The following is a 12092-nucleotide window of genomic DNA, read 5'->3' as shown; positions in this document are numbered from 1 at the left end:
CTCCTTGTGTTTAAATTAAATTTCCTATACTACATGTGAAGTTGGATTATTTGGAGATCTGGTGGCTGATAGTAAATGTGTCAATAACAACTGTGAGATTGAATACAGCTTTGTGGTCTAATTATTGTTGGTAACATGGTTTACATTTCCTCATCAGGGTCCTAGCCTTCTCCCCAGCTCAAGTCACTTCAGTTCTCATCAAAATTGATGGTGTCTTAATAGGCAATGCAGTCCATATCGAAGGTCCACTTCATACATTGCCCTGGAAGGCCAAGGATTACAGTAAAGGAATGCATTTCATTGAAGTCCAAGCACAGGTAACAAAATACATAGTTTTCTTCTATCCAAAAGCAAAATACAGCAGAAAGAACTCTGAAATGGGAGAGAACACTGATGCTCAGTGGGTCAGGCAGCATTTGTAGAGATAATATTTCATTAGAAGTGGAAAGTGAGTATTGGTTTATTTTTGTCCCGTGTACTGAAATACAATGAAAAGATTTTGTTTACATGCCATTCAGACTGGTCATTCCATACATATGAAAGAATACAGTGCAGAATATACAGTAGTGTTGCATTTATAAAGAAAGTACAAGGATTTTTAGAAGTAGGAAAAGTGAGTGAAAAATAAAAAACAAGTTGAGTTCTGGGAGAGGACTGGATACAGCATTAAGCAACACAAGGGAAAGGACGGGCTATAAATGGCCAAAAGCAAGAAGTGGGATTAAAGGAAGTATAAATGGAGGTAGCAGAGTGATTGCAAATGGAGATCATGGATGTGATGTGAAATTGTCAAACTCATTGAGTCTGGCAGGTTGTAATCTGCTAAAGTAAACAATGAATTGCCATTTCTTGAACATCCATTCATCTCTGTTGCAACAATGTAGTAGAACAAAAGCATAAGAACTCATAATCGAGGATGACTTATTTCTGCTTTGACTTTGAGGAGGCTGGTGAGGTCAATGTGTGACTGAGACACACTGCTTGATAGAGTGTGGGTAGTTCATTTGGTGGGTTGGATGCTCATCCATGAATTGTACTGGGTTTTTAGCTGCTTCTGACAAAGACATTTGCCATTCTGAATGCTCCTTCATTTTGAGTGGTCATGAACCAGAGGTTTCCACAATTGGTGAGTATGTTGCACTTATTCAAGGAAATTTTGAAAACACCCTTAATCATTTTTACTGTTTCTGTGGCCGTCTTTTGATGTCACAGAGCTGGGAATAGCATCTGTTTGGAGAATCTGGTGTTGGGTGTGTGAATAACATGGCCCAACCATCAGAGGTGGCTGTGTAATTCATCTCCATTCTTTGGAGGCTGGCCTGGGAGACAAAGCTGATGTTGGGTTAGTGCATTCTTCCAGTATGTTTGAGAGGTTTTGTGAAGACAGAGGGTGGTACATTGATGGTGTTTTAAAGTGCCTGGCCTATACCTTAGAGGTGTGCAGCAGGGCAGGGAACACTGCAGACAACCAGAGACTCAGCTGACTTGGCAGAGTTGTTCTGTAAAGTAGTTGCTTGTAGCAAGACTGTTTGCAGAAAGTTGGTGAACGTATAAGTTTGCTGTTGAAAAGAGCAAGAAAGCAAATATCAGGTCACATGATCTTTAAATGAGTTAATGGTCATTGTTTTACACCCTGTTACACTATGCTGAACAGTGGACCCTGCCCCATTATCAGGTGTCAGCAGGATGTTCAGTCCCAAGGGGCATCACTTCCAACATCTTTTCAGCTAACACTCAGTCACTGCACATGTGACCAATATATATAGACTGTACTCCCGAATTATTATCTTTAAAATGATAAAGGGATATAAGAAAAGTATTTCTTTGGTTGTAAGAATCTAGGAAAAGGACAGAATTGTAAATCTAGATCTAACTGATACGAAATAAGGAAGAGTGGCTTCGTACAAAAGAAGCTGTTACCCTCTCCCTCAAAGATTACCAATCCTCATGCAGAATTGAAGGTACGACACCGAACAAGAGGTGTTTAAAATCTAAAATACTGGAAATAAAAATAGCAGGTACTGGAAAGCTCAATGTTGGTAATGGAGATGAAGAGAATAGGTTAGATCAGTAAGTGGACTCTAATCTCTCTGCCCCAATCTCTCCACCCAGACCTGCACCTTAACACATTTCATTTTTCAAAATATTCCCCAGTTCTGATAAAAATTTTGTTCATTCTGAAATAACAACTTTCTTTTTCTCTCCCCTCTATCTACTTAGTTTCCACCTTTTTTTATCAATAGATATTGGTCAGCTAAGGCTATTGAGAGAGCATATGAAGAAAGGTGAAGTTGAGGTACAGAGTGGCCATGATCTGACAAATCCTTCCAACTTTGGAGTTGGACTAAACTTTATTCAAACAAGCCCTACTCTTCTTCATCCAAAAAGATAAGTTCACATGAAGTTCTGCTGCCCATACTAACTTGCATCAAGTACAGTTAATCTATCATTCCTAACCAAATGGACTGCCAGTCCAACAATGCCTTTTAGTTGTTCTTGGTGTTTATGATTATTTAGTATTTCCTCTGTCTACATTTAAAGAGCTGCACATTTCCAAGGTTAACATAGAAACATAGAAAACCTACAGCACAATACAGGTCCTTCGGCCCACAAAGCTGTGCCAAACATGTCCTTACCTTAGAAATTACCAGGGTTACCCATAGCCTTCTATTTTTCTAAGCTCCATGTACCTATCCAGGAGTCTCTTAAAAGACCCTATCATTGGTGGAAATGATAGGGTCCTTTAAGAGACTCCTGGATGGCTACAGGGAGCTTAGAAAAATTGAGGGCTATGGGTAAGGCCTAGGTAGTTCTAAGGTAGGGACATGTTCGGCACAGCTTTGTGGGAGGAAGGGCCTGTATTGTGCTGTATGTTTTCTATGTTTCTATTTCCGCCTCCACCACCACCACCAGCAGCCCATTCCATGCACTCACCACTCTCTGTGAAAAAAAAACAACAACAAACAAACAAAAAATAAACTTAGCCTGACATCTCCTCTGTACCTACTTCCAAGCACCTTGAAACTGTGCCCTCTCATGCTAGCCATTTCAGCCCTGGGAAAAAGCCTCTGACTATCCATACGATCAATGCCTCTCATCATCTTGTACACCTGTATCAGGTCACCTCTCATCTTCTGTTGCTCCAAGGAGAAAAGGCCGAGTTCACTCAACCTACTCTCATAAGGCATGCTCCCCAATCCAGGCAACATCCTTGAAAATCTCCTCTGCACCCTTTCTATGGTTTCCACGTCCTTCCTGTAGTGAGGCAGCCAGAATTGAGCACAGTACTCCAAGTGGGGTCTGACCAGAGTCCTATATAGCTACAACATTACCTCTCTGCTCTTAAACTCAGTCCCATGGTTGATGAAGACCAATGCACCGTATGCCCTCTTAACCACAGAGTCAACCTGCGTAGCAGCTTTGAGTGTCCTATGGACTCGGACCCCAAGATCCCTCTGATCCTCCACACTGCCAAGAGTCATACCATTATTACTATATTCTGCCATCATATTTGACCTACAAAATGAACCACTTCACACTTATCTGGGTTGAACCCCATCTGCCACTTCTCAGCCCAGTTTTGCGTCCTATCAATGTCCCGCTGTAAACTTTTGACAGCCCTCCACACTATCCACAATACCCCCAACCTTTGTGTCATCAGCAAACTTACTAACCCATCCCTCCACTTCCTCATCCAGGTCATTTATAAAAATCATGAAGAGTAAGGGTCCCAGAACAGATCCCTGAGGCACACCACTGGTCACTGACCTCCATGCAGAATATGACCCGTCTACAACCACTCTTTGCCTTCTGTGGGCAAACCAATTCTGGATCCAAAAAGCAATGTCCCCTTGGATCCCATGCCTCCTTACTTTCTCAATAAGCCTTGCATGGGGTACCTTATCAAATGCCTTGCTGAAATCCATACACACTACATCTACGGCTCGACCTTCATCAATGTGCTTAGGTACATCCTCAAAAAATTCAATCAGGCTCGTAAGGCATCACCTGCCTTTGACAAAGCCATGCTGACTATTCCTAATAATCATATAATGCCTCTCCAAATGTTCGTAAATCCTGCCTCTCAGTGTCTTCTCCATCAACTTATCAACCACTGAAGTAAGACTCATTTGTCTATAATATCCTGGGCTATCTCTACTCCCTTTCTTGAATAAGGGAACAACATCTGCAACCCTCCAATCCACCGGAGCCTCTCCCATCCCCATTGATCATCGCCAGAGGCTCAGTAATCTCCTTCCTCGCTTCCCACAGTAGCCTGGGGTACATCCCGTCTGCTTCCGGTGACTCATCCAACTTGACGCTTTGCAAAAGCTCCAGCACATCCTCTTCCTTAATATCTACACGCTCAAGCTTTACAGTCCGCTGCAAGTCATCCCTACAATCGCCAAGATCTTTTTCTGTAGTGAATACTGAAGCAAAATATTCATTAAGTACCTCTGCTATCTCCTCCGGTTCCATACACAATTTTCCACTGCCACACTTGAATGGTCCTATTCCCTCACGTCTTATCCTCTTGCTTTTCGCAATGCCTTGGGGGTTTCCCTTAATTCTGTCTGTCAAGACCTTCTCATGGAACAAGCTCCTTTCTTGTTAGCCTTATAATCTTCTAGATCTCTATCATTACCTAGTTCTTTGAACCTTTCGTAAGCTCTTGTTTTCTGCTCAACTAGATTTATAACGGCCTTTGTAAACCACGGTTCCTGTACCCTACCATCCTTTCTTTCTCTCATTGGAACATACCTATGCAGAACTCCACGCAAATATCCCCTGAACATTTGCTTGTTTACCAGCCATGACTTTAGTCTCCAATACAGTCTGTAACATTGAGAGTGCATATAATCCTGATCAATATCATTTGTATATACTTGCAGTTTGTGTTGAAAATACTCATTTCCAGATCATTAATGTAACCACTAACCAACAGTAACCCCAATAGTGATTCTTGCAGAATGTTACGCTTAATATCAGACATACTGTTAAGTGTTGCAAAGCAGGAAGCGTGACAGACAGTTTGCACCCAGCAGGTTCCCACAGACAGTAATATGGTTAACAAGATAAACTGCTGTTGGTTGCAAAATGAATATAGGGGTTAATGCATGAAGCAAGGTTGGGCTGTACCCATTGGACTGTGTAAGAAAGAGAGGTGATCCTATTGAAACATTCAGGCTCCTGAGGAGATTTAGCGGGTGGATGCTTTCCTCCATGGAGTTCTCTACAACTGTGGATTCATATTCAGAATAGGGAGTCACCCATTTCGGATGGAGGCGGTGTTCTTGTTCATGAATCTTCCCAATTCACTATCCAAAGAACTATAGAGGCACAGAGTTGTTGAATATGTTCAAGTCATAATGAGAAGGGAGTGAAAGCGTGTGCGGAGACTGTGAGAAAGTGGTGCTGAGTTCAAGACTGGATCAGCCCATCCAGCTTAAGAAAGCAGGTTGGACGGCTGACTTCTCCACTTCTGTTCCTGTTTCTTGCATTCTCTGTAATGAGGCTGGAACCGATTACTTCTGCCATTTGAGAACCCTACCATTGTTCCTGTTGTAGAGACCTTTGAGAGTTGCCTTTCCAGGTGATGATCCTCCATTTTGAGTGATCATGGGATGAACATTCCTAGAAGTTGAAGATGGTGTTCCAGTTTTTCAAGGATGGTCTAAAAGTTCAAGTTCAAGTTTAATGGTCATTCAACTATACACAAATATGAATGAATACATTCAAATGACCAGCATTCCTCCAGGGTGACGATGCAAAACGTCTATCAACAGTCATACACAGCACATAGAATGTACAGCATACATACAACAAATAGTCACAAAAAAAACTTAAGAGTCCTGCCCTGGGCAGGTGCAACAGGCAACGTTGTGGTATGAGGGCCAGGGCCTAGCAACAACAGAGGGCAAACAGCTCCCCGCCTCGGTCTTGCCAATGAACCAGTGAATGGAAGTTACCAGTCTTCAACAGGGCCCCTCTGACTGTAGTTAGGGCATCAGTGTTTGGGACATTGTTCTGGGAGAGAGCGCGGATGTTTGTTCACATCTTGCCAATGGATTTGTGGAATTTTACTGAGATACCCACTGGTGTCATAACAGGAGTAATCTGAAACTCTCTGTGCCTCAAGTAGATGAAAAATTCCCACTCTACTACCAGAAAAAAGTAGTGTAGTTTTCCTTAATATTCTGACCAATATGCATTCTCGACTAATTTAAAATTGTATTATCTTGTCACAAAGGTGTTGCTGGGTTGCAAATCTTACTCTGTGTAGTCTTTTACATTTTCCTGAATTACATTAGTAGCAAGGCCTTAAAATGCTCTTTATTGCCAAAAGAGAATATTCGTAAATTGAATGGTGTCATAGGCAAAGGTAGATTTATATTTTAATTAATCCCCAGACTACTATGGGGACAGGTAGCTTTCGTTATACAAGGATGTTAATTTTGTTCTATGGTCTATAATAGCTATGGAACATCACTAAAGACATGGTTCCGCCTCCTTCTACTATCCATTGTGTTTTCCCCTATTCCTTCTTCACCTTTCCTGCCTATTGCCTCCCTGCTTCCCCTCCCCCACTCCTTTGTCTTTCAAATTACTGGTTTTTCAACTGGACCTACCAGCCTTCTCCTTCCCACCCTCCCCCACCTTCTTTATAGGGCCTCTGCCCCTTCCCTCTTCAGTCCTGACAAAGGGTTCCGGCCCGAAACGTTGACTCATCGTTTCCACAGATGCTGCCCGACCTGCTGAGTTCCTCCAGCGTGTTGTGAGTGTTGCTTTGATCCCAGCATCTGCAGATTATTTTGTATTAAAGACATGCAAATTGCACCAGATCATTTGAGAGACAGGGTAACTCTGATAGTGGGTAAGAATAATGAATCAGTGCTGAAATGGACATTTAATCCAGTCTTTAGAAAACTAACTGAAATTGCTCCTGAATAATATCTTAATGTAGGTTATGACTGTACTCCATGCCAGTTAAAAGCAAGACCAGTAAAGATGGGGAGAACCAGCTTTGAATAACTGAGGGGAAAAGAAAGGCATCAAACTAAAAGCTCATGCAATACACACGCAATGCTGGTGGAACTTAGCAAGTCAGGCAGCATCTACGGAAATAGTCGATCTTTTGGGGCAAGACCTTCTTCAGGATCTAACCAATCTTAGAATTTTTCAAGGAAGTTATAAGGAAAGTTATTGAAGGAAAGGTAGTGGATATTGTCTACATGGATTTCAGCAAGGCATTTGACAAGGTCCTGCATGGGAGGTTGGTTTACAAGGTTCAGTCGCTCGGCATTTAAGATAAGGTAGTAAATTGGATTAGACATTAGATTTGCAGGAGAAGCCAGAGTGTGGTAGTGGAGAGTTGCCTTTCTGAGTGGAAGCCTGTGACTAGTGGAGTGCTGCAGGGATCGGTGCTGTTTGTTGTTTGTCATCTTTATCAATGATCTGGATGATAATCTGGTTAACTGGACCAGCAAATTTGTGGATGACACCAAATTGAGGGTGTAGTGGACAGCAAAGACTATTACGTCTTGCAGTGGGATTTGGATCAGCTGGAAAATGACAGATGGAATTTAATGCAGACAAGTGTGTGAGGTGTTGCGCTTTGGGAGAACCAACCAGGGTAGGTCTTACACAGTGAATGGTAGGGCATTGAGGAATACAGTAGAACAAAGGGATCTGGGAATTACAGGTCCATAGTTCATTGAAAGTGGCGTTATGGGTAGGTAGGGTTGTAAAGAAAGCTTTTGGCACATTGGCCTTCGTAAATCAGTGTATTGACTACAGGAGATGGGATCTTATGTTGAAGTTGTATAAAACTTGGTGAGGCCCAATTTGGAGAATTATGTGCCGTTTTAGTCATCTACCTTCAAGAAAGATGCAAGTAAGGTTGAAAGAGTGCAGAGAAAGTTTACAAGGATGTTGCCAGGTCTGGAGGACCTGTGTTATAAGGAAAGATTGAGTGAGTTAAGTCTTTACTCCCTGTTACATGAGGGGAGATTTGACAGAGGTATACAAAATTATGAGGGGTATAGATAGGGTAAATGTAAGCAGGCTTTTTCCACTGAGACAAACTAGAGGTCAAATCACAAACAAGAGAAAATTTGCAGATGCTGGAAATCCAAGAAACACACAGAAAATGCTGGAGGAACTCAGCAGGCCAGGCAGCATCTATGGAAAAGAGTATGGTTGATGTTTCAGGCTGAGACATGAAACGACGATTACGTGTTGCTAAAACCAGAGGTCATGGATTATGGGTGAAGGGTGAAATGTTTAAGGGAAACATGGGGGAAACTTTTTCATTCGGAGGGTGGTGAGAGTGTGGAACAAGCAGCCAGTGCAGATGGTGGGTGCAGTTTTTGATTTCAATGTTTAAGAGAAGTTTGGCTAGGTACGTGGATGGTCGGGGTATGCAGGGCTATGGCCCTGGTGCAGGATGATAGGAGTAGGCTGTTTAAATGGCTGAGCATGGACTAGATGGGCCAAAAGGCCTGTTTCTATGCTGTAGTTTTCTATAACTTTATGGAGAGAAGTGAAACTGCTTTTCCCGGAGTCTAATGAATCTGTGGAATTCTCAGCCCAAGGAAGCACTAGAGGCCATCTCATTAAATATACTTAAGACACAGTTAGATTTTTGCATAGCGGAGGCATTAAGGATTATGGGGAAAAGGCAGTTCTGTGGAGCTGAGTCCACGTCTAAATCAGCAATGATCTTACTGAATGGTGGAACAGGCTTAATAGGCCAAATGGCCTATTGCTCCTGTTTCTTCTGTTCTTGTGTAAAGGAAATGTGCACCAGCCTCAGAGAACAAATGGTGATTTATTTCATCCTCATTCACATTCTGTTAGGTCTTAGTCACAGCAGGTCTAAGGGAAAAGGGAGAGGGAAATTGATCTCAAATCCTAACATTGATTGCTCTGTAGGAAAGAGCAATGAAGGTTTAACTCAAGTCCCTGAGACTTGAATTGTTTTAGACTATTGGGGAAAAAAGGACAGTGCCTTGTGTCTGAGGACGGTAAGCCTTCAAGAATAAATGCCTTCATTAGAAAACAGGGAGAAAACTGTCAAAGGAAATGCCAAAAAAAATAGAAAAAAAAATTTTTTTCAATATGAACTTTATATACAAGATGCTGAATTTGTTAAAATATGCTCCCGATATTTTAAATCATATTTTGGCTTTAAAAAATTGTTGAGTCATTTAAGAGCCAGTGTTGTCTCCCTATTTTCCATGGAGCTTTGATGATCTGGTTGGACTCTTCCCTCAGCAACAGGCGTGTCAACAAGTCCTTTGGTGGTTGATTAGGTTACAGCAATGGCTTGGGAAGTCACTTGTAGTCAGATCCAAGGAGAAGCTCATCACACCTTGTATCTGCTTGTCAGTTTGGAATCCACTTAACCCGGAGATGTATCTGCTTGTCAGTGGCATTGGTATATTTCAGACTTGCTTCCCTTAAACAGAAGTAAGCTACTCATACTTGCTGTTCTCCAAACACACTGAATCACTTCTTTTCCTGTTCTCAGGACAAAGCTGGACGAACCACAATTATAGGCCATAAGTTTACAATGGAAGAGGTTGAGCTGCTCACTTTTGACATTATGGCTTCATTCATCCTCCAGTCTTCTCACTACATCATGGTAAGCATAACGGGTGACTGTAGAAAGACAGCAAGAGTCTGGTTTACAGCTTAGAGTCTCCATTGTAGAATGGTAGCAGAGAAGAGGTGGGAAACAGTAGGAATTAGAATGTGTGGACCTCCTGCAATGTGATTCAGTAGCACTCCCTCTTGCAAGTTTAGAGGCTTAAACAAAGTCAATTAGCATTGAGTTGACTGAGATTAGTGGAGAAGTTGAATACACATATATTGAATGGCAGATATTCAATAATTCAAAGATCTCAGAAATCATATTCAGACATAAAAACATAGCTGCAAAAATTAATCAATGGTGTCCATCTGGCTGAGAAAAATATTAAATTACGTGAGGTGAAAATGTTGCTAAAATGAGAAAGGATTGTGTGGACATCAAGAATTCAAAGGATGGTTAAGGGGAAAAATTGCCAGCATTTTGTAATTTGCTCTGATTCGCTGTCACTCTGCTGCTTGCTTTTATCCTGAGGGAGCTCTTTTGTGCAAATGAATAAATATTATTTTCTCTTTTTATTTTACATAGTTTTTTGTCTTATGATTCATTGTAGCTTTGTTATGTACATGAAAAAATAGGAGATTCAATAGTGGAGTATGCACTCCAGGCCCTACTGTTCGGCCTGTTACAATAGTGTCACATGAGCAGCGGAACCCATGTGCACCCTTCATCGGGTTATCAGTGTTTGCATTCCAAGGCATTGAACCATTGGTATCAGCCAGTCCTTGCAATTCTTCAGAATTCTTTAAATGCTTCTCAACTGCTGATCATTAAGTAGTGGAACAGGGCTTGGCAGTGCGTGGTGTGACAGTGGGCCATCATTTGCCTTGTGTTAGCTGCGCCAGCTTGTATAGATGTGGCACAAGGACGTGCAGAGCTGCACAGGGCATGTCCTAGCCACTATTGGTAAATAATTATCATGGTTCCAAGGCATGCCACAACTCGGTCTCACAAAGACAAAAAGACATAGGAGAAGGATTCTAAATCCAGTCCATTGAGTCTGATTCACTGTTTGATCATGGCTGATTTAACTTCCCTCTCAATCTCATTTTCTTGCCTTCTCCCCATAACCTTTGATGCCTTTACGAATAAAGAACTTATCAATCTCTGCTTTAAATACCCCCAATGATTTGGCTTATGCAGCCATCTATGGCAATGGATTCCACAGGTTCCCCACCCTATGGTTCAAGACATACCTCCTCACCTCTGTTCAAAAGGGGCATCCTTCTATTCTGAGGCTGCGTCCTTCGGTCCTAGACTCTTTCATCATTGGAAACATCTTCTCTGTCCACTGTCTTGGCCTTACAGTATTCAATAGATTTCAGTGAGATTCCACCCCCCTTTATTCTTTTAATCTCCAGCGAGTACAGGCAAAGAACCATTAAAGAGCTCCTCATTCATTAACCTTTTCATTCCCAGGATCATTCTCATGAACCTCCTTTGGACACTCCCCAATGCCAGCACATCCTTTCTTAGATATGGGGCCCCACACTTGCTTACAGTACTCCAGATGTGATCTGACCAATCCCTTATAAAGCATTAATTGCATCCTTCCTTTTATGTTCTATTCTCTCGAAATATTGAACATTCCATTTGCCTTCCTTACCATTGACTCAACGTGTAAGTTAATTTTTAGGGAATCCTGTACTAAGACTCCAAGTCCCTTTTGCACTTCCAATTTCTGATAGGTTATTGATTAGTTGGTGGCATTGAAGTCCAAAATACCGTGAATTGGATATTTCATAATAGTGTGACTTTATTTTTTGCAGCTCAGAGTTATCTTTATTTTGGTCCTTCTGGCTAATATCCTTGTAATCATTGTCTTCCGATACCTGACGAAGCCACAGCTTAAAGGTAAATTTGTGTGCTTTACAGTTTGGTGCTAATTGGTATTGCGGGTATGGTATTAATGTGGATAGAGAATTGGTTGGCAGACAGGAAGCAAAGAGTGGGAATAAAAGGGACCTTTTCAGAATGGCAGGCAGTGACTAGTGGGATACTGCAAGGCTCAGTGCTGGGACCCCAGTTGTTTACAATATATATTAATGACTTAGACGAGGGAATTAAATGCAACATCTCCAAGTTTGCAGATGACACAAAGCTGGGCAGCAGTGTTAGCTGTGAGGAGGATGCTAAGAGGATGCAGGGTGACTTGATAGGTTAGGTGAGTGGGCAAATTCATGGCAGATGCAATTTAATGTAGATAAATGTGAGGTTATCCACTTTGGTGGCAAGAACAGGAAAACAGATTATTATCTCAATGGTGGCCGATTAGGAAAAGGGGAGGTGCAACAAGACCAGTCATTGACAGTGGGCATGCAGGTACAGCAGGCGGTGAAAAAGGCGAATGGTATGCTGGCATTCATAGCAAGAGGATTCAAGTACAGGAGCAGGGAGGTACTACTGCAGTTGTACCTCCCTGGTACTACTGCCTTGGTGA

General features: G+C 42.0%; 1 protein-coding gene across 4 annotated transcripts in view; it reads left to right on the top strand.

Moving 5' to 3' along the window:
• Positions 1–12092, top strand: part of tmem62 (transmembrane protein 62) — a 103522-nt gene that overhangs the window by 76241 nt on the left and 15189 nt on the right. For all 4 annotated transcript variants that reach the window (XM_063054112.1, XM_063054103.1, XM_063054123.1 and 1 more), the window contains 3 exons: positions 158–317; positions 9533–9646; positions 11422–11506. In XM_063054112.1, the coding sequence (XP_062910182.1) occupies positions 158–317; positions 9533–9646; positions 11422–11506 (359 nt within the window). The remainder of the gene's footprint in view (positions 1–157; positions 318–9532; positions 9647–11421; positions 11507–12092) is intronic.

The sequence above is a fragment of the Mobula hypostoma genome, chromosome 1 (genome assembly GCF_963921235.1).
Source record: "Mobula hypostoma chromosome 1, sMobHyp1.1, whole genome shotgun sequence".
NCBI lineage: Eukaryota > Metazoa > Chordata > Chondrichthyes > Myliobatiformes > Myliobatidae > Mobula > Mobula hypostoma.
Note: the sequence above shows the minus strand (reverse complement) of the source record. Positions and strands in the feature narration are given on the sequence as shown.